Genomic DNA, 23,636 nt, shown 5'->3' with positions numbered 1-23,636 from the left:
AGTTTATAATCTTATTTATTTGTGACGCTGCTTATTCTGAGACAAGCTAGATTTCCTTTTTCTTCATAAAAGAAAACCTCTGATAACCCTATTATGAGATTTTTCTTCAGTATAGTACAAATAAAATATAGTTTCCTAAATGTAGATCTAAGTTTCTTTGCTGTCCATCTTTCTATAATGTTGAAATAATCCAAAATCGCACATCTGTGAATCATTTTAAAATTTCAAAATGTCAGTTATATGTATCCTAAAAGCTATATACTGAGCTAAGTTGTTGGGCTCGTGTTCAGGCCGAAAAGCCACAATGAAGCATTGTTCATTAAAGTTTTCAGCCTTGGTCAAAAGAGTCCCAACTGAAAAGGTTTGAAAACCTTAAGGTGAGACCCATAATCTCCAAAGAGAGAATTGGTGAGTTGGAAAGTGGTGTTGAAGAGTTTATCCAGAATGTAGCCTATAAAGACAGGTTATAAAAAATATACAAGAAACTCATAATTGCAGGTAAAAAACTTAGTAAATCTACTGTGCATCTAATTGGAATCCTTGGGTGGTGGCGGGGAATAGAATATGGAAAAGGCAATGTTGAAAGAACTAGTGGCTGAGAATTTTCCATAATTGATGAGAACTATGCCTGCAGCTATAGAAAGCACGATACATATCATCAAGTAGAGTATTATAACTGCAGAACATGAGAGGCATAGAGAAGATATCGGAAACACCCAGAGATGAAAGGCAGATCTTTTTACAAATAGATGGACAACATCAGTAACAACAGTGGAAGCCAAAATACAGTGGAATGATATTTTCAAAGCTGAGATGAATATGTGAACCCATAGTCATTTGCCCAGAAAAACTGTTTTTCAAGAATGAGGATATAATAAAGAAAATTTTTGGTAAAACTGAGGGTGTTGATTACCAGGAAACTTTGATTACATAATTTCTAAAAGGATATACATCAGGAAGATGGAAAATGACCTTAGAATGAGGGTCCGAAATGCATTAGTAAAGGTGAACAAAGAAAATCTTTAGTAGATTGAAAAGTATAATTTTTTACTTTTATGGCCTCTGCGGTTGTCAAAAGTGTTGCTGGTCAGTCAGTCCATCAGTCATGTCCGACTCTTTGCAACCCCATAAACTTCTGCAGCACGCCAGACTTCCCTGTCCTTCATCATCTCCTGGAGTTTAACTCATGTCTAATGAGTCGGGGATGCCATCCAGCCACCTTACTCTCTGTGTCATCCCTCATGTCATGCCTTCAATCTTTCCCAGCATAAGGGTCTTTTCCAGTGAGTCAGCTGTTTGCATCATGTGGCCAAAGTATTTGGAGCTTCAGCTTCAACATCAGTCCTTCAATGAATATTCAGGGTTGATTTCCTTTAGGATTGACTGGTTTGATCTCCTTGCTGTCCAAGGGACTCTAAAGAGCCCTCTCAAAAGTGTTTCATTGTACAGTACTTTGAGGAGGTAAAGCGTAGTTCCAAAGGTATAGTGTAAATAACCTTGAACTTCCTAGAATCCATTCGCTTTTTTGTTTTGAAGCTGCATTGCTATTTGGGGAATTGACCCCAGATTCACTGCTGGACCCTCATTGGCCTAACCTAGTCATAACAATCCCATTCTCCTTGCTAATTCAGTTGACTTAGGATCCAGGCCTAATTCATTTAGCTGGTGGTTGTTATCTTTATCAATTATTGATTCAGATGTGGCCATGTGACTGAAGTTGGCTTACTTAGACTGAAAGAAAACATTATTTTTTGATTGGAGAAAGGCACGTACTGGGTGAATCTAGATTGCTTGTCCTTGTGGTAAAAGAAATGTGCCTTCATGTGAAGTCAACAGTAGGAATAGCAGCATTGTGATAAAGGAGAAAAACAATAAGAAAATTTGATCTCCAATGATTTCAGTGTATTACTACTTAAGTGTATCACTACTTTACCCAGCCCTGAAGTTTACCCTATTTCTAGGCTTTGTTTTGATGGGGCTTCCGTGATAACTCAGTGGGTTAAGAATCTGCCTGCAGTGCAGGAGACCTGTTTGATCCTTGGATTGGGAAGATCCCCTGGAAAGGGAGATGGCAACCCACTCCAGCATTCTTGCCTGGAAAATCCTGTGGACAGAGGATCCTGGCAGGCTGTACACAGTCCATGAAGTTGCAAAGAGTTGGACATGACTGAGCGACACACAGGCTTCATTATATGTGAGATTATAGTTTACATTTTTATAGCTTTAAAAATTATAATTTATTTAAACTCCACCCAAAACACCTCTCCCTCCTCCAAACACCTTTCCCCCACAAAACAAGTTCATTAATACAAGAATAATTTCAGTTCTATACTGGGAGAGGTAGAAGCTATATACTCAATGCTACTCTGGCAAGACTAAATTAATTTTAGTTATCACATTTTATTGAAGCAACATTGCGAGATTAATGTGCTCAGAGAAAATGACAGAGTAAAGTGAAGGGTATGAAAATATGAAATGTTAATATATGTTCAGTGTGAAGAGTATTTTTGTCCTGATATAAGAAGATATTGAAAAGATTTAGTAACAATGTTGAAATATTTAAAGAGCTATTATGTGGAAGAATTACTAGATTTGTTTTATATGATTGTAGACGTAAAAAGTAGTTCCAGTCAGTAGACATTCTGGAGAGGTATCAATATAAAAAGTTGTTATCAGTATATGAAACAATTTTCTAATGTTTAGAACTGTCTAAAAATGGGAGCAAAGAATGCAGCAGTGGAGAACTATCAGTGGAGACCTTGGGAGTAACTTTTTTCCCCTGAAATTCTTCTAATAGAAGACTTGTACAACTACACAAAATTTAGGGAAAGATTTTCTACATGGGGTATGAGGTTGGATTATATTACTTCAAGGACCCGTAATATTTTATTATTATGGTTGCTAATCACTTATTATATTAGTAATATTGTCTTTCTGTTCCTTTAGCCTCAACATTTCTTTTCAAATCATAATCTTGTTAATGGCTCCTTACTAGCTAGAAATAAAATTTGTAATAAATATAATCTGTCCATACATGTGTTTAAGAAATAAATATGAGTGATATAAAGTAGAAATAAAGTGAAAGTAAAAGTTCACAATTATTTACTGCATTTCTGAAATGTAGAAGACTTTGATTAAAAGAAACATTTTTCCTAAGTTAGGTAAAGACTTATTTGGCAGCAGAACCAGATCTTAATTGATAAGAAGCTTATTATATAGCCTTTATCCAGTTGGTGAATTTGTTGCTACTCCAGACCCTGTTGGCATTGTTACTTAATATATTTTGAAATCCAAATAATTCTGAATTCATAAAATATCTCATCGCATGGATATTGGCTAAAATATTGTGGTTCTTTAACAAATATTTCAACATGTACATGTTCCAGAATGATTACTTTAGAATACATAATAATCAAATGGTCGTACTTGTAATTAATATATTTGCATTTAAGAGCAGTAAGTTGACAAACCATTCTATTCAAGAAATACAAGAAGGTGATAGAGCAAACCATCCTCTAATGCATCAGACAAGTAATGGCAGACCCTTTACAATTGAATATGGTAAGAGGAGAGAAATAATTTTATTTTACAAGGAATAACATGCCTAACAAGTTATACACTGTTGTTTGAAGAGGAAAAAATGAGGAAATACAACATTTTAAAAGATGACCTGAGCCTTAGGTGTTATCAAAATTGTTTCCTCTGTTATGATTTGAGGTGTGCTCAATTGATCAGTCATGTCCAACTCTTTACGACCCCGTGGACTGTAGCCCACCAAGCTCCTCTGTCCATAGGATTTTGATTTGAGGTGAGATAGTGACAAAGTTTTAGGCAAAAGCATATCTCCTAACTTGAAATTCCATCACATATTGAAGCCTACACTAGTACTTGCTGCTGCTGCTGCTGCTGCTGCTGCTGCTAAGTCACTTCAGTCGTGTCCAACTCTGCGACTCCATAGACGGCAGCCCACTGGGCTCCACCGTCCCTGGGATTCTCCAGGCAAGAACACTGGAGTGGGTTGCCATTTCCTTCTCCAGTGCATGAAAATGAAAAGTGAAAGGGAAGTCGCTCAGTCATGTCCGACTCTTAGCGACCCCATGGACTGCAGCCTACCAGGCTCCTCCATCCATGGGATTTTCCAGGCAAGAGTACTGGAGTGGGGTGCCATAGGCTTCTCCAACACTAGTATTTAATAATAGTTATATGTGATCTCTGGGGACAGTATTAGAGTCACATTGGAAAGCAAAAATTGTATAATTTCAATATGTAGGGTAAATGTTATTAAATATTTACATAAATATATGTATATACACACATTTGTATGTGGGTGTAATTCACAGAACATTCAAAAGTTGCATGGCATATAGAATAATTCTTCATTGATATTTCACAGAATATATTTTAAGAGTAAAAATAGATGGTGTTCCTTTTCCTCCTTTTTTCTCCTTTTTTCTCATGTACAAATAGGAGTACATTTATTTTTTCCTTTTCTTTTTTTGATCTGTCACTATTTTGTCATGACTGGTTCTATTATATAGTCTTTTAATATTTGTCAGCCTCTGTTGTATCAGCAACTAGATATGTCATTTAGCAAGTAATACTTAAAACATGACTTCCTACCTAAATAAGTACAATTTAGGGGCAGTTATATACTAGAGTTCTTTAAAAATAAGACAAAGATAAGTTAATTTGTGTTGTAAGCAGCCAAATTTTATGTATGGTAATGCCTGGAAAGAACTTTCAGCACTTAATATCCTTGTGTATTAGCGTCTTTCATAGTCAAGATTTAGTGTTAATAAAAGTGAGACACTGTGGTGGGAAGGTAAGAATTCCATGACACAGGTTATGTTTTCTTTCCACTTAGTAAAATGTGGTTTAGAGTTTTCATCTTATATAATAGGATATTTCATTAAATTTTACAAGCTGAATTATTATTATCCTGCTTTGTCTGTAGGCTACTGTTATACCTGGAGTAAAATGTTAAACTTTTTTGCTTTTGGGCAAGAATACTGGAGTGGGTTGCCATTTCCTTCTCCACAATATAAAGATAACTTTTCTAAATATTGTAGTTACCACACCAAAATAGGGAAAATCCCTTCTTTTAAGGCATTTATAAAATTATTAGTTAAGTTTGGATTTACCTTTAGGTGTCTTTAAATGCTCGTTTGTTAGTAATATATAACGCATCCTGGATCAGCAGTTATTTTTGAGAATCTACTGTGAACAATATAACCTTTTTCTAGTTGTTTTAAAATATAATCACAGTTCCTCCTGTTGTATTTTATCCATTTTAAACTTTACCCCTGTAATGTTCGTGTAGAAACTGAATAGCATACTACAAAATGCGTATGAAAGTATTTGATTTTCATTGTATCTTTTAAAAACTTAAACTTCATACATTTGCCATTTTTTAGTAAAATAGATAATAGTACAGTCTTTTCATTGTGGTGATACTCTAGAATTTGTTACTTCCTCCACTTAGTGGATGAGTGTTTGCAAAACTGATTCTTTAATGAAACAAAGATGAAGTTAGAAATACTTTGTATTATAGTAACTAACTCATAGTTTTTATAAATGTAATAACCCATATGTATGTATGTATGTACTTTTTAGAAAGAATCTTCAAGAGGGAGACATAGGGAAAAGGAAGACATAAAAATCACTAAGGAGAGAACTCCAGAAAGTGAAGAAGAAAATGTAGAATGGGAAACTAATAGAGATGGTGAGTTTCAAAAATCTTTGTTTATATAGTCAGTATATTGATTGTTCACTTCGTAGGTTTTTCTGTGGGCTTCAAAACACTTTCAGGCCATGATCTCCCTATTGTTTCAGAATCTAATTGACTTGTGTGTCTTACTGAATTATAAGGTAGGAAATGGCATGTAGCTGAATAAAAGCCGAGAAAGCTGTTCTCTCTAGAACTTACCTGTTCAGTATCATACTACTTTGAAATTTATTGCACTTGTCAATCTTCACGTTTCTCAGTATCAAGGTTTAAGAGAATTGAAATTTATGTTTATTGTTTTGCATAAAATATTAAAAGTGATATTTTTAAACCTTAAAGACTTAGGAAGATTATTTCCAAGAAATTGTTGGATTTCGTCTTTCAAGAAAGTGATATCAGATGATAACTGGGGGATTTGTTCATGAAAAATTAGGAAAATTACCTTTAAGTCATTGTCTTTTAACAAATAAGCATTTATTTCCCATACCATGAGTGTTCTGTCTTCTCTTCTTTTGTGATCTAGAAGTTGAGCACTATAGTCTCACACTACCAAATACAGAGAGAGGGAACTCACATCTGTAGATATACTGGGCATTTTAATATAATTTATATAATTATTTCAGTAGTTCAGCTTTGTTACTCTACTATACTTGTCAAAACTAAAGACTTTAAGAATGTAACCTCCTTCCTCATCAGATAGCCAAAAACTTAGACCAGGGGCTAGAAAATTATACCTGGTGGGCCAACCACCTGTTTTTGCAGTAGAATTTTATTGGAGAACAGCCATGTCTGTTGGTTACGTATTTTCTGTGACTTTTGAGCTGCGGTAGATGAGTTGAATATGTGTGACAGCAAAGAGACTGCAAGCCTAAACTATTTACTACAATATTTAAGAAATATCCCTGAAAACTTACAGACTTGAAAAGTACCTTAAGAGTTCAGTTCAGTTCAGTCACTCAGTCGTGTCCGACTCTTTGCGACCCCATGAACTGCAGCACGCCAGGCCTCCCTGTCCATCACCAACTCTCGGCGTCCACCCAAACCGATGTCCATTGAGTTGGTGATGCATCCAACCATCTCATCCTCTATCATCCCCTTCTCCTCCTGCCCCCAATCCCTCCCAGCATCAAGGTCTTTTCCAAAGAGTCAGCTCTTCACATCAGATGGCCAAAGTATTGGAGTTTCATCTTGAACATCATTCCTTCCAATGAACACCCAGGACTGATCTCCTTTAGGATGGACTGGTTGGATCTCCTTGCAGTCCAAGGGACTCTCAAGAGTCTTCTCCAACATCACAGTTCAAAAGCATCAATTCTTTGGCACTCAGCTTTCTTTATAGTCCAGTGTTCACATCCATACATGACCACTGGAAAAACCATAGCCTTGACTAGACAGACCTTTGTTGACAAAGTGATGTCTCTGCTTTTTAATATGCTGTCCAGGTTGGTCATAATTTTCCTTCCAAGGAGTAAGCGTCTTTTAATTTCATGGCTGCAATCACCATCTAAAGTGATTTTAGAGCCCAGAAAAATAAAGTCAGCAACTGTTTCCACTGTTTCCCCATCTATTTCCCATGAAGTGATGGGACCGGATGCCATGATCTTCGTTTTCTGAATGTTGAGCTTTAAGCCAACTTTTTCACTCTCCTTTTTCACTTTCATCAAGAGGCCCTTTAGTTCTTCTTCACTTTCTGCCATAAGGGTGGTATCATCTGCATATCTGAGATTATTGATATTTCTCCTGGCAACCTTGATTCCAGCTTGTGCTTCCTTCAGCCCAGCGTTTCTCATAATGTACTCTGCATATAAAGTAAATAAGCAGGATGACAATATACAGCCTTGACATACTCCTTTTCCTATTTGGAACCAGTCTGTTGTTCCATGTCCAGTTCTCACTGTTGCTTCCTGACCTGCATAGAGGTTTCTCAAGAGGAAGGTTAGGTGGTCGGGGATTCCGATCTCTTTGAGAATTTTCTACAGTTTGTTGTGATCCACACAGTCAAAGGCTGTGGCATAGTCAATGAAGCAGAAATAGATGTTTTTCTGGAACTCTCTTGCTTTTTCGATGATCCAGCGGATGTTGGCAATTTGATCTCTGGTTCCTCTGCCTTTTCTAAACCCACCTTGAGCATCTGGAAGTTCATGGTTCACATATTGCTGAAGCCTGGCTTGGAGAATTTTGAGCATTACTTTACTAGCATGTGAGATGAGTGCAATTGTGTGGTAGTTTGAGCATTCTTTGGCATTGCCTTTCTTTGGGATTAGAATGAAAACTGACCTTTTCCAGTCCTGTGGCCACTGCTGAGTTTTCCAAATTTGCTGACATATTCAGTGCAGCACTTTCACAGCATCATCTTTGAGGATTTGAAATAGCTCAACTTGAATTCCATCACCTCCACTAGCTTCAGTAATTTGAACATCAGTACTTTTAAAAGAAATCTGTTCCATCTTTATACAGTATTGTCTGTTAAAAAGTTATTTCCCATAAGAACAAATAGGAAACTTCTCTATTAGTTCATTGGGATTTCAAAAGTAATACTAATACCTCCTATAGAATAGCAGTAAATATTCCAAACTTTGACTGTTCAAATTTGAATGGCTTTTTCTAAATTCTAAGGGATTAACACCAAAGACACCCAACATTGTTCCTTTTCATTTTAATTATTGTTTTGAAAAAAAAGTTCTGAAATACATTGGATGCTTATTTTTTAAAATAAAAATTTCTGTATTTCTGTTACAGTAGTACATGCTAATTGTTGAATATTTTAAAGGTTCAGAAAAGCCTAGGTCATTTTGCTCCTTTTTTCACAGTAGCTCTTTCAAACCCTCTCCTTAAATCTCCACCCTTCCAACCCCTTTCTCCTACTTGCTATTTATAACACACAAGTGATGTAACTCTTTATCCACAGACTCTTTCAGCTTCCTGCCAGCTCATCTGTAAACTAGTTTTTATTCACTAAACTTTTTTTATTTCCTTCTTGTTCTTAATAAGAGGCTTCCCTCCTTCTGCATGAGGTTAGAGTCCCCTGATTTCCTTCCACCTCTGCAATCTTATTTGTTAATCTTACACTCTCTTTTTTAGCTTTAAGATCCATCTTGGCACATTTTCTCTTTTCACCATATTATTTTTAGTCATTACCGTGTTTATTCCCACTTTACAGCTAAATTGTACCTTTTCACTTAATGTTTATTCCATCTTCTGATGCGCATCTTCACTAAAACCGCTCTTTAAGGTCACAGTAACCTCCTTTTTGCTAAATAGATGAAGACATACTTGTCTCTTTCTCCTGTAATCTTCTGCAGCATGTGATACATCCCATAACCTTCCTTCTTGAAACACTTTCCCCTTGGCATCCATCTATCACTGGTGGGGTTTTCTGTCTTCATATTCAAACTCTTTGGCCTTCCAGAGGCTCCTTGTGTACTATCTATCCCTTCCCAATGCTTTGCTCTAGACTCATCTTTAAAAAAACTAAACTGATTTTTACTGCAAGAGTCTTTTATATGTAAAATTCTTTTAAAAGGTGAGTAAACGTATTTTATAGTACTTTTACATACAAAATATTCACATGGCTGTTTCTTAGGTTTTCTCTTGATTTTAAAACTCATAGGTTCTGATTATTACAAATCGCTATGGTTTAAAAGTTTCTGTTTGAAGAAATATTGAAGCATAGAGTTAGAGAGTGAGACTGACCTCATTTAATATGCTTACCCTCTACATTTTCAATCTAAATAGCAATTTTAGCTAGACTCAGAAGTTTGGTCTGTATGAGTAGTTCTCAAACATTTCAGTCTCAGGACACTTTTTACTCTTTTTAAGGACCCTCGAGAGCTTTTCATTTTGTGGATTATCTGCTTCAGTAGTTTCCATTTTAGAAGTTAGTTCTGAGAAAAATTTTAATTTGTTAAATAGTGGCAGTAATAAATCTAGCATACAGTTTTATGGAAAACAGCCATGCTTTGCAAAGCAAAAATAAAAATTGGAGGAGGTGGCAATGTTTTAAATGTTTTTGCAAATCGTTTTAACTTCTTAAAGTAAACTTCTTAACTACCTTAATGGAAGATACCTAGATTTTTGTGTCTGCTTCCGCATTCAGTCTGTTAATGATGTGACATCTGGAAAAAGCCCCAATATACTCTAGAGATTGAGTAAACCAGGCAAATAATGTAGAATTATGGAAATACTTTTGATCTTCTGGAACTCCAGAAATTGATCTCCCTTGGGGATCTCAAGGAATCCTCATACTGCTCTTTGAGACCCACTTGTCTTTAGAAGCTGCTTTAAAAACTTTTAGTTGTTTCCCCTTCCCACTTCCCAAGACTTTTTTTCCCCCTCATTTTCAGTTTTTCTCTCCAGATGAAATCATGCTCCCAGGGCATCATTAACATCTACATATTAATGACTCCAATATGTAGAGCTCTTAATTGATGCATTACCAATTGGATATCTCTGCCTGAGTTCCATATCTTAAAGGCACCCAGTTTTCCTACTGGTTTCCCAAAAGTCTAAGGGTCATTGTTGAGTCTCCTTCTGCTCAACCCAGACACTTAACATAAATCTAAACATTTCTATCTGTTGAGTGTCTTTCAAAACCACCTGTTTCTCTAAATTAGTAGTACTAATATTCTAGTTCTTAAGAATCTTATTTGTTGTCTATAAGTGTGTTTTACAAATAATTCTCTAACCTCATGTGTTGAGGTTAGTCTTGTCTCCTAAATCATTTTCCACTTAACCCCCAGACTAATCTTCACAAAAGATTTCTTTTTATTAAAGTATAATAATAACTTCCAGAAGAGTACATGATTCATTTGTACAACTTACTGAATTTTCACCAATAGAACAGGCTTGTGTAAGCAGCCTGTTCATCGTCAATACGTAGGAAATTACTCGTCTGCCATAAGCCCCTTCGTACTCCCTTTTTTCAGTCACTACTTTCCCAACCTCCACCTCCTGAAGGTACCTGCTGTCTTGATTTTTACCAACATGGATTAGTTTTGTCTGTTTTTGAAGTCTATATAAATGAAATCTTTAGCATGTACTCTTTCTGTACTTAGCCAAAACAATATGTTTGTGAGATTTTTGAACATAGTTATAGTTCATTAATTCTTATTGGTATATAGTAGTTCATTGTATGAGTATACTATAACTTATTCATTTTTCTGTCAGTAAACATTTGGTTAATTTCTAGTTTGGGGCTATTTTGAATAAGTTGCTGCTCCTAATCATACCTTTGATAAACATGTTCTCATTTCTCTTGAGTTTATGTTTGGGAGTAGGATTGTTGGGCCATTGAGTCTACATATGTTCATCTTTAGTAGATAATGTCAGGTCAAAAATAGTTCTCCTTTCTATGTTATTTTTGCCTTTTTCATCATAATCATTCTAGAGATAGGTGGTTGTTCCTTACTGTGGTGGTTTTAATGTACATTTCGCTAATGAGTAACAAGTTGACAGTTTTCTCAAATTTACTGGCCACTGTGCCACCTGTTTAGTAAACTCTATAGACTTTTGCCTACTTCTTTATTGTTAACTGCTTTTTTTGATTGTTGAATTTTCTTTATATTGGAGAAGAAAATGGCAACCCACTCCAGTATTCTTGCTTGAAGAATCCCATGGACAGGGGAGCCTGGCGGGCTACAGTCCATAGGGTCATGAAGAGTTGGACGTGACTGAAGCACACAGCATGTTCTTTATATAGTCTGAATATGAAATCTCTTAATCAGTATACATATTATAAATATCTTCTCTCACTCTGTGAGTTAGAGTGAACTTATAAAAGAATAAATTAGTTCACTTCGCTCCCCTGTCTAAAATTCTCTGATTTCCCATTGCCTACAGGATCAAGTATAGGTTCTTATGTACCTATAAAACTTTTCATTATCCCCAGTTGTTTTATGTATTTCCAGCTCCCATTCCCCAAGTGTTTATTTTTAGTTTGGTTCTCTAAACTTACCATATTTGTTTATCACAAAGAACAATGCAGTAATATAAAAAGCAAAAGCACCATTGTAGTAGAAGAGAAAATGTATGAACATATTTGGAAAACCTTGGAGGTATGTACATTCTCCTAAAATAAGCATAAAATGCAGAATCCATAAAAGATTTGATTGTATAAGGATTTAAAATTTTGTACCTAACTAAACATAGATGTCATCTGTTAAAAACGGATCACAAAAGAAAATATTTGACATGTGTCATGTGTAAGCATATAGTAAAAACACTGTATTAACATATAATGAACTTCCACAAATACATAAGGAGTTCAGTTGAAAAATGGGCAAAAAATAAAAAAATTGAGTATGTAATTCATAGTGGAAATAGGAAAGGCCAGTAAATGCTCAGCTTTACTATAGGGAAATACTGGTGAAGATAGAGAGATAATAGTCTTCATCCATCATACTGGAAGAAGTGAAAAATACTAATATTATCAAGTGGAAGTTTACTTTGGTGACTCTGTTTCTGAGTATAAAAGTGGTAGTGTGGTCTCTTAGTCATGTCCGACTCTTTGTGACCCCATGGACTGTAGCCTGCCAGGCTCCTATGTCCATGGAATTCTCCAGGCAAGAATACTGGATTGGGTTGCCATTCCCTTCTTCAGGGAATCTTCCTGACCCAGGGATTGAACTGAGGTCTCCCATATTGCAGATAGATTCTTTACTGTCTGAACCACCAGGGAAGCCCCCAAAATTTCTGAGTATAGTTTGGCAATATTATAAAAATATAATATAAATTATATTAATATAAATATTATATAATCAAATTCTGAGTATATCTGGCAATATACTACTACTTGGCAATAGTATAGTTTGTCAGGAAAAAAAAATATTGTTTGCCAAACAAACAAGTATAGTTTGGCAAATTAAAAATTACACTTACTCCAGCAAATTTAATTCAAGAAATCTGTTCTGAAAAGAAAATATTCGCACTTGTAAACCAAAGTAGTTATCACAGTGTTCTTTGAAGTCTTGTTTATAATAGCAAAATATTGAAAACAAACTAAATGTCAGAAGGAAAATGGTTAAATAAACTATGATATGTTTATATCATGAAATGTGTTGCTGATGTTAAAATGAAGTTGTTTGATCTTGTGTATGACATGGAGAGATCTTTCTGTAGGGCAGTGTGGAAGACTATAAATTTAAAGCTTTATTTTTATATCTATTATTAGTTGCAATAGATTTCTAAAAGTAAAATTGTCATATTAAAGGGTATGAATGTTCTTAAGGCTTTTACTCATGGCTACCAAATTATTGTCCAGGCTGGATGTATTAGTTTACATCCCTACCTCCAGAGAATGAACATGCCTTTTATCTGTACCTTTGCCAGTACCAACTATTACCATTAAGGGGGAAAAATGGCTCTTTAATACACGAAAAAGACTTATTTATCTATCATCTGCATTTCTTTTTATGAATTGCCTGTTCATGTCCTTTGACCATTTTCCCTTTTAAGTAGTAGGAATTCTTTATATATCAAGAATGTGAGTGATGTCCATATTTTTGTGCTTTAAGCAATCAAGTAGGACTCCTTTATCTTTTTTGTTTTTTAGTTCTTCATTATTTATTTACTCCAGGTTAAGAAATGATGATCTTAAGTGCTAAAAGTGTGACTTGAGAAGGTTCTTTAGTTTGTAAGTGGTCAGTCCCAATGTGGTCAGGTGTGAGGATAGCAGTCAGTGAAATTTCCTCCTCTAGGCTTGTTGACATTAATAACAAAGAGATAACAGTGCCGGTTGGCTCTGAAAACATCTATATGCATTTGTAATGAAATAGTCTGTACATCACTCTTCCTTGTTTTCCCGTCTTTAATCTTCATATTCTTTTCTTTGAAAGGGTAAGTAGAAATAGATACATGGTATCAGATCTGTTGAAGAGATGGACAGTTCTAATCTAAGGAACTGCTACAAACCACTTATAATGAAAATGTTATAGATCATTCAGAAATGAGCTCATGTACACATTAGTATTAAAATTACTTTTAGTAATGATATTAAAAAACAAAACTACAGAAACAGGATTGTACATTTAATGTAACCTTAATACTAATGAGTCTTTAAGAAAAGCAGGGAGAAAATGAATCACTTCATATACAGTATGAAGTATTAAAGGTTTTGGTAGCCTTAATACTGAGAATTTGTAGCTGAGTATTTTAATTATATCTTTAAAAAATTCCAGCTAATCAAAAACCCAATACCCAGTTCAGTTCAGTCACTCAGTCGTGTCCGACTCTTTGCAACCCCATGAATCGCAGCACGCCAGGCCTCCTTGTCCATCCCCATCTCCCAGAGTTCACTCAGACTCATGTCCATCGAGTCCGTGATGCCATCCAGCCATCTCATCCTCTGTCGTCCCCTTCTCCTCCTGCCCCCAATCCCTCCCAGCATCAGAATCTTTTCCAATGAGTCAACTCTTTGCATGAGGTGGCCAAAGTACTGGAGCTTCAGCTTTAGCTTCATTCCTTCCAAAGAAATCCCAGGGTTGATCTCCTTCAGAATGGACTGGTTGGATCTCCTTGCAGTCCAAGGGACTCTCAAGAGTCTTCTCCAACACCACAGTTCGAAAGCATCAATTCTTCGGTGCTCAGCCTTCTTCACAGTCCAACTCTCACATCCATACATGACCACAGGAAAAACCATAGCCTTGACTAGACGGACCTTAGTCGGCAAAGTAATGTCTCTGCTTTTGAATATGCTATCTAGGTTGGTCATAACTTTTCTTCCAAGGAGTAAGCATCTTTTAATTTCATGGCTGCAGTCACCATCTGCAGTGATTTTGGAGCCCCAAAAAATAAAGTCTGACACTGTTTCCACTGTTTCTCCATCTATATCCCATGGAGTGCTGGGACCGGATGCCATGATCTTCGTTTTCTGAATGTTGAGCTTTAAGCCAACTTTTTCGCTCTCCTCTTTCACTTTCATCAAGAGGCTTTTTAGTTCCTCTTCACTTTCTGCCATAAGGGTGGTGTCATCTGCATATCTGAGGTTATTGATATTTCTCCCGGCAATCTTGATTCGAGCTTGTGTTTCTTCCAGCCCAGCGTTTCTCATGATGTACTCTACATATAAGTTAAATAAGCAGGGTGACAATATACAGCCTTGATGCACTCCTTTTCCTATTTGAAACCAGTCTGTTGTTCCATGTCCAGTTCTGACTGTTGCTTCCTGACCTGCATACAGATTTCTCAAGAGGCAGGTCAGGTGGTCTGGTATTGCCATCTCTTTCAGAATTTTCCACAGTTTATTGTGATCCACACAGTCAAAGGCTTTGGCATAGTCAATAAAGCAGAAATAGATGTTTTTCTGGAACTCTCTTGCTTTTTCGATGATCCAGCGGATGTTGGCAATTTGATCTCTGCTTCCTCTGCCTTTTGTAAAACTAGCTTGAACATCAGGGAGTTCACGGTTCACGTATTGCTGAACCCAGTCCCCAAACAACCCAAAATGACTTACAGAAAACCAGGAACCTTAAGACTGGTTTTTCATAAAGAAATTAGCTATATCAATTTTAAGTGTTTATAGAAACAGTATGCTGCCATGCTTAGTCACTTGGTTGTGTCTGACTCTTTGTTACCCCATGGACTGTAGCCCGCCAGGTTCCTCTGTCCATGGGGATTCTCTCAGCAAGAATACTGGAGTGGATTGCCATGCCCTCCTCCAGGTTGAAACAGTATATATTTCCTTTATTTTTTAGAAGTGTGTTACTCTTATTAAAATAATCTACAATTTTAATTTGTATAAAAAATAGTTGAAAAAATTGTTATAATTTTTGGTATAGATAACTATAATAGTTTTTGAAAAGTAATGGAATTTTTATTTTAAAGATTCTGACAATGGAGATATTAATTATGATTATGTTCATGAGTTGTCATTGGAAATGAAGCGTCAAAAGATACAGAGGGAATTAATGAAGTTGGAACAAGAAAACATGGAGAAAAGAGAAGAAATTATTATTAAAAAGGAGGTATGCTCTTTATTGAAATATGTTAGTAATTAACATCAACATGGATATTGATTGCAGAACTCATTAACTGCTTGCTACATCTAAAATTGTATTGGGATATTGATACTTCATACATGTTAATCAATTAATCTTCACATTAGATAAATAGGGCATATTTTTAATATTGAACAGATAAACAAAACTGAGTTTCTGTTGCCTGGAGTCACCAACTTATGTGAAATGGAACTTGAATCTATATACACCTGATTTCTAGGCCCGTGCTATCTCTATAGAGTACTTATTTCTTTTAAAGAGTAGAAATAGATAAAATATATTTGAATATAATTTGTGATTTTTCTGAGGAGATTTTGAAATTTCATAATTTTAGTTTGCTTAATTGATACTAATGTTAATAGTTGTGTGGCAGATATAGAAGGGGCTGGAGAATCTGATGCCCCCAGGTGCTGAGCAGAGTTCTATTTTAGACTGTCTGTGGTAAACTTGGACGTCGTGCCCCAGCCATGCCAGCTCCAGTCAGCTCTCTCTGCAACCCTGCTGTTGCTTCCCTGTTAACAGTCATAAGCTCCAAATAAGAGCCTGCAAACTGCCTATGACTTACCTAGTGGCTCAGTTGGTAAAGAGTCTGCCTGAGGCACAGGAGACCTGGGTTCAATCCCTGGGTCGGGAAGATCCCCTGGAGAAGGAAATGGCAACCCACTCCAGGATTCTTGCCTGGAGAATCCCATGGACAGAGGAGCCTGGTGGGCTATAGTCCACAGGGTCACAAAGAGTCAGACATGACTGAGCAATTTCACTTTCACTTTTGATATTAATGTTGGGGCAGTTAGCGTATTGTTTAACAGTATAGGTTTAGGAGCCAGGCTGATAGTAATGTGTGGTGGCTGTTATAACACTTAATGTTTTATCTGAAGTTTGTTGTTGTTGCTTTGTTGTCTGATTGTAGCAACCATGATTGGTACACTTTCTGACTTACTGAATTCTTTTGAAAGGTTTCACCAGAAGTGGTTAGATCAAAGTTGTCTCCATCACCTTCTCTAAGAAAGTCTAGCAAATCTCCAAAGAGAAAGTCAAGCCCTAAGTCATCATCTTCAACTAGCAAGAAAGACAGGAAGACAACTGCAGTTTCCTCTCCATTGTTGGACCAGCAGAGGTCAGTAGGGTGATAAGTAGTGCCAGAATGAAATAGCTTTTTCTGATATGATATTCAGAAGAATTACTTAGTAGATTACAAAAGGATTCTTTTCATACATTGAGCATTTAATATAAGCTTTTTTCTTAAAAAATAAAAAAGTATGGAAAGTTTCCACTTAAAATTATAGAGAACGATGAAACAAAGATCTGTGTCATACCTATATATGCTTCAGAACTCCCCCCCCCCCCCGCAAAAACTAAGCAGGTGTATTTCCTGTCCTTCCCTCTTGAATTTGTTGTTTATGATACTTGTGCATGTGTGTTTATACTTCCATATTGTATTATCTTATAATATATAATATTTTCATTTATTTAATCTCAATATAGATATAACTTTTCTTCTGCAGTTTACTGTTTTACTTAGCTTTTTTTTTGCAGTTTTTTACATTTACCTATGGTGATATATATATAGCCATAGTTCTTTCATATTAATATTTATATATTTACTTTTTTGTTGTTGAACATTTAAGTCATTTCCAGGTTTTAGTTATTACAAATTATGCACAGTGAACAACATTCTTCTTGTCTCCTGGTGTATGAAGCAGTATGAATACATTTTTTAGAATTGTTGTAGTAGCCAGTTGAAAGAATAAGGATAGAAACAAATTACATTGGGGGGTTGAAAATAAGGCAGGAGATAGTTTTCCATATAGTGTCATCTGTACTCTTTAAATTTTATTTCAATTAAAGGGCATACACTAATTTATTATTTAAGAACAAAGCTAAACCTTTTCTCAATATTTGACCAGTTGGTAGATGTCTGTATGATCCCATAATGAAATTTATATTTGTTCTCCCTCTAGTTTCTGGAGGCTTTAACCCTATTCTAGACTTCATTTACTTCTTGCCTAGTTTATTATTAATATATCATCCTACAAACTATATTTACTTTTATCTAGGATCCATTCCCTCACACATGTAAACATAGTCATTCAGCTGCCATAACCATTCACTTTACAGATGTTGTAAGAGATAGCTTAAAAGAAAAATTCTTATTAATTTATTATGCCATTGAAAAACTCAGTAGTTTTCCATTCTATTGAATGAAATTCAGATTTTTTAGAGGGGAATTCATACATTGATCTTCTCAGTCTTGTCCATATTTTTGTCCAATGTTCCTCCTACACTCATCATTTTTAGTCCTTCAGTGTCTAGCTCAAATTCTGTCTTTCCATTAAGATTTCCCATTTCTCTTTACTGAACATAATTTCTGCTCCCTTTGTATATTTATCAGATTTTATTTATCCCTTTTGCATAATACTAACTGCTATTTCCATTATTATATTTTAGCTGTGGCATACATGTTTTACAACTTCTATTAAATTTAAGCTCCCTGAAGACTGGCATCTTGATGGTTCACTATTCTATCTTTCCATAGCACCTACTCTTCAACGAGCTTTGCGTTGTAATAAGGCACTCTGTAAAGCAGGCTTAATTCTCTCCTTTGCTCCTGGAATTTGGTAAAGGGATATGAAAGAAGTCAAACTACAGAGTGATACGATTTAACCCACCTGCTCTTTTTCCTTTTAACTAACCAATTATATAAATTCCCCTAACCATTTATTTCCCCCCCAAAACCCAGCATGCCAGAAATACTCCTCTTCATTTTCTTACCCTTGTTATTTATGAAATCTTCAGTATTTAATCTCTTCATAGAAAGTTTTGATACCTATTTAGTTGAAGGGTTAGTTTCATTCTGTTTTTCCTGTAGTCTTCTCTAACAGTCTTATTGGTAATTCACTTATCCTTTCAATATTGAGGATGAATTATTGGGGGCTGCCCAGGTGACATTAGTGGTAAAGAACCCACCTGCCAATGCAGGAGACTTAAGAGACGCAGGTTCAATCCCCGGGTTGGGAAGATCCCTGGAGGAGGAAATGGCAACCCACTCTAGTGTTCTTGCCTAGAGAATCCCATGGACAGAAGAGCCTAGTAGGCTGCAGTTCATGGGGTCAAAAAGAGTCAGACATCACTGAAGCAACTTAGCATGCACACATGAATAATTATATTGATTTAACTATTATATTTTTTTTATCATGCTATCCTGAGTTTAAGATGCATCATTAATTTAATAATAGAAACAGAAGGACCTGGAAAACAGTACATTGAAGATACAAAGAAAACACTGAGTTGGCTATAGCACTTCTGTAGTCATGCAGTTTAAATTGCCTAGAGTGTGTCAGATCATCAACTTATAGTTTCATTGTGGATCATACGATAAACTGTTTGAAGACATTCAACAACAAGTAATGATTAGAATTTCAGTTAAAATTCAGTGGAATATTGCAACCAATGCCAGTAAGTAAACCGAGGGGGAAATCAGATAAACTAACTCCTTGTTTTTACGTGGTTATCATATTGAAGGGGCAGAGATAATCACAAAGTAAGACTCACACTTCTCCCTGAAAGTTAGCAGTTTTCTGTGACATTTGTTGTGAGAGATAGTCTGATACTAAGCTTTATGCTAAGATGATATGTGAAGTATGTCAAAAGCTATTCAAAAGAATTAAGTTTTGGGGAGAGAGAGATAGGCTCTACAAAGTGATGGAAGTAGATAATTGAGCTCTGTGCCACAAATAGGAAGTGGGCTCTGTGCCCCTAAAAGGACGATCGTTTGACTTAAAAAAATGTTGAGAGATCTTGCTGACTGCAGAGTGCACAAGACCAGTTTGGCCCATTCTGTTGGAAGGCACTTGCAAACTCTGTCTGTAACACAACTGTTTCCCAACTAGTGAATGCGTATATTTTTGAAGGTATTTGAAGAAATTCTGCACTTTAATGAGTGTAGTGGCATAATCTTGGTTGTTAAGATAGCTTACTCCCAGAATGTGAATTTAACACAACCAGAAGTTTCTCACTCAAGCAAGAAATGGGTATTTCTGGTTAAGAGGTGACTCCTCCTATACATGGATTTGAGTAACTAAGCTCCTTCTGACTGTGGCTTCACTATCCTGTATTATTGAGGATCAAAAAATGAAATATGCAAAGAAAAAAAGAGTATTGCACTTATTTAGTTATATAGTTTATAATTACCTGGAATATGAGAGACTTTTTTATCAATTAGGCCTGGAAGTGGTATACATCACTTCTTATGTTCTTTTGGCCAGAACTTGGTCATTTGGTCACATCTAACTTTATAAATGTCTAGAGTTATTGTTCAACAGTATGGCCTGGACAAAAGTTTAGTAAATACCTGGTTAGTCTCTGTCACAGGCAGTAATGTGAAAATACAGTTTGTGTCAAGAATTCCTCTATCATTTTGAAATGATAATGGTTGAAAATGGCTTTTTAGTAATTTTGATACTATCTGTACCAACTATTGATTAGTGTGTCATTTTTTAAATTGGAAGACAGTTACTTTACAATGTTTCGGTTTTTGGTATACAACAACTAGAGTCAGCTATAAGTATACATGTCCCCTTCCTCTCTGCTTCCCTCCCCCACCTCCAGTTTGTCTTTTAAATGGAAAAGACATTTATCACTTATCTGTTAAATACATTAAAAGTTTCAGTCATCTCATAAATATGCAGTGAGATAATGTAGCTAATAATGGTTCTTGGCAGGAGATGAAGATGAAAAGCAGATTTGGTCATATTTTAATAATTTCTGACTTGCTAGATGGTTTACCCTATCTGTAATAATAAGTAGGGAGAAAGACTAAGGCAAATTTTCTGAATGCCCACTCTGAGTCAGTTGCCTTTTTTATCTATTTTTAGTCTTCCAGCAATTTTGAGGAAGATACTACCTGTTACTTTTTAATTTAGCAAAGGAATCTTGGGCTAGAGAACTCTAGGTCACAGGTAGTAAGTTCTGGGATTTTGACTTAGGTCATCATTTATAAATATCAATGGGTACTGAAATAAGTAGCTAGTGAAAACTTTCCAGACATCTGGAAAGAAAGGACTCCTTTAAAACTCACTACCAGACTGACCATTCCATGTTGCAGAAATAGGAATGAATTGAAACAATAAATTCATTTAAAATTTTAGTATGATTTGAGAGGATATTGCATTGATCTGTTGAGAGCAGTTGATCGTGAAAAAATTAAAGCAGTCTGTGAACAGGGATATTTTGGAACGAAAATGATTCTTATACCAGGAATAGCAGAATAATGAGATTGCCAAATTTAGAATTAAAAGAAAACTTACTGGATTTGAAAACACATTTAAGATACTGGAAAGCAAAAGGAGAGATGGGAATAATGAAGAATAATGGAGAAGTGACCTAGGAGATATGCAGTAACTGCAATAATGCAAACTAGAGAGACCAGGTCCTATGGAGAATTTATGACATAAGAATAGGAAAAACAGTGAGCAAAACACTTAAGGTTTCAGATTGAAACAGCACGTAGAGTACTGGAAAAGGTTAAAAAAGAAAACCTAGATTTATCTTGATGAAATTTTTTATTTCCAAAGAATAATGTATTATAAGCGTACCAGCAGAAAAGCTGAAAAACCCTGCATAGGAAAAGTAATTGACTCTCTTTGGACTTTTCATCCAAAACACTAAATGCTGCAAGATACCGTAACAGTATTTATAGAGCTCTGAGGGAAAAGGATATCATTCTCAAATCCTCTAGTATTCAGTCAGACCACTGTCAAGGTATGAAGACAGACAAGTTGTAATGTGTAAGGGCTCAGAGTTATAGCAGTTAGTCAGTTCCAGATGGGTTAAAACCGTGAAAGACAATATTCTAAAATTTAAAGAATCATCTCTGTAGTCTAAGAATTGGAAAAGGTTTAAATGAATGTTTAAGATATAAAACAAAGATTTAAATAAATATTTACTAACAATGTTTAGGGTTTCATTTATACTTGATGTCATTGTCCTTTATAATGCTGAAAACATGGAAGCCACCTAAAAACCTTATGAATGTGAAATTGTTTAAAGAAGTTATAGAGCATATCTATTAAGGGAATTCTGTACAGTCCATAAGAATAATTATAGGAATCCACTTTTTGTTATAGAAATATACCAATTCTGTATTTAGTACAAACAATTTTTGAAAAACATTGCCTTATGACTGTGCATATGGGGCTGGGCAGGGAGGGAAAAAGGAAAAGAGACATAGAAAAAGTGTGGAAGTTTATCCATGGTATTACTATGGGCTGTCCTTGGGTAATGGAATTGTAGGTGATTTTTACTTTTCTATCTACTTTTTTATAATAAGCTTAAAATTTTTTCAGTTCTTTTTTTTTAATGACATTTTCTTTCCTGAATCTCTTCCTAGTCCACCTCTATCTTTTCTCAGAAATCTACCTTTTAGAAGTATATAGTAAGCACTGTTAATGAAATAGGTAGCAAGTAAATCTTTGCTCATTTCTCTGTATTTTTTTTTTTGTTGGGGATATTGATTACTAGTATATAAAATAGTAAATGGCAAGTTATTGAAAGGAATACTAACCATTCTTTAATCGTGCTTTGTTAAAATGAAAAAAAAAAAAAAAACTTATTTCACCTTCTAAAAGTCTTTAGACTTCTGACAGCTTTGTGTTAACTTTAGGAATTCAAAAAGCAACCAAAGTAAGAAGAAAGGACCTCGAACTCCTAGCCCACCCCCTCCTATACAGGAAGATATTGCTCTAGGGAAAAAATACAAAGAAAAATATAAAGTGAAAGACAGGATAGAGGAAAAACCAAGAGATGGAAAGGACAGAGGACGAGATTTTGAAAGACAAAGAGAAAAAAGAGACAAGCCGAGGTAAGTAGGATTTTTAATAATCTTACTTTCTTAAAATCTGTAAAACTATTCAGAAGCTTTTAGGCATTATTATCCTGGATTTTTTACTGTTTTTTAAACTCTACCTAATAATTACCATATTGAAGTATGACTACTTCAGTAAATGTTAATAACATAACAAATCATTATTATCTAAGAAACATAAAATTTCTAATTTTACAGTGTTGTTTTATATATGCGTGTGTGTATATATGTATATTTTCACAGTGTCATGAAACAGATTTCCAAAACTTTTATCTTGCAAATCTGAAACTCTGTACCCCTAAAACGACCTATCCCCCACTCCCCAGCCCCTAGTAACCACTATTCTGTCTGTTTCTATGAATTTGACTCCTTTAGATACCTCATATAAATGGAATCACTTTGTTTCTTTGTGACTGGCTTATTTTACTTAGCATTAGGTCTTCAAGGTTTACCCACGCTGTGCACATAACAGGATTGCTTTCCTTTTTAAGGGTGAATAATACTCCATCGTCTATATGCCACGTTTTGTTTATCCATTCATGTGTCAGTGAACATACAGGCTGCTTCCACCTCTGGCTATTGTGAATAGTACTGTTATGACTATGGGTATGTAAACATCGCTTTAAGAGCCTTCTTTCAATTCTTTTGGACATAGACTCAGAAATGGGATTGCCAGATCATATGGTAGTTTCATTTCATTTTTAATTTTTGGATAAACTTTCATACTGTTTTCTATACCAGCTGCACCACTTTACAGTCCTGTTAAGAGGGTTACAAGAGTTTCTCCACATCCTCATCAACACTTGTTGTTTTCTGTGTTTTGGATAGCAGTCACCCGGACTGGTGTGAGATGATACTGTGACTTTGATTTGTATTTTGCTAATGATTGGTGATATGGAGCCTCTTTTCATTGCTTTCCTGCCATTTGTATGTCATCTTTGGAGTGATGTCTATTTAAAGTCCTTTATGCATTTTTAAATTGAGTTAATTTGATTCTTCTTGTTGAATTATAGAAATCCATTATTCTGGATGTTAACTCCCTATCAAGTACATGATT

The 23,636-nt window shown here is 35.4% G+C and overlaps 1 protein-coding gene across 5 annotated transcripts in view; it reads left to right on the top strand.

Annotated features, from left to right (window-relative positions):
* The window catches only part of ZC3H13 (zinc finger CCCH-type containing 13), a 107,819-nt gene that overhangs the window by 25,682 nt on the left and 58,501 nt on the right, over nt 1-23,636 (top strand). For all 5 annotated transcript variants that reach the window (XM_040267233.1, XM_040267232.1, XM_040267229.1 and 2 more), the window contains exons 5-8: nt 5,614-5,722; nt 15,545-15,684; nt 16,674-16,834; nt 22,379-22,576. In XM_040267233.1, coding sequence (XP_040123167.1) covers nt 5,614-5,722; nt 15,545-15,684; nt 16,674-16,834; nt 22,379-22,576 — 608 coding nt within the window. The remainder of the gene's footprint in view (nt 1-5,613; nt 5,723-15,544; nt 15,685-16,673; nt 16,835-22,378; nt 22,577-23,636) is intronic.

The sequence above is a fragment of the Oryx dammah genome, unplaced genomic scaffold (genome assembly GCF_014754425.2).
Source record: "Oryx dammah isolate SB20612 unplaced genomic scaffold, SCBI_Odam_1.1 HiC_scaffold_24, whole genome shotgun sequence".
NCBI classification, from domain to species: Eukaryota; Metazoa; Chordata; class Mammalia; order Artiodactyla; family Bovidae; genus Oryx; species Oryx dammah.
Note: the sequence above shows the minus strand (reverse complement) of the source record. Positions and strands in the feature narration are given on the sequence as shown.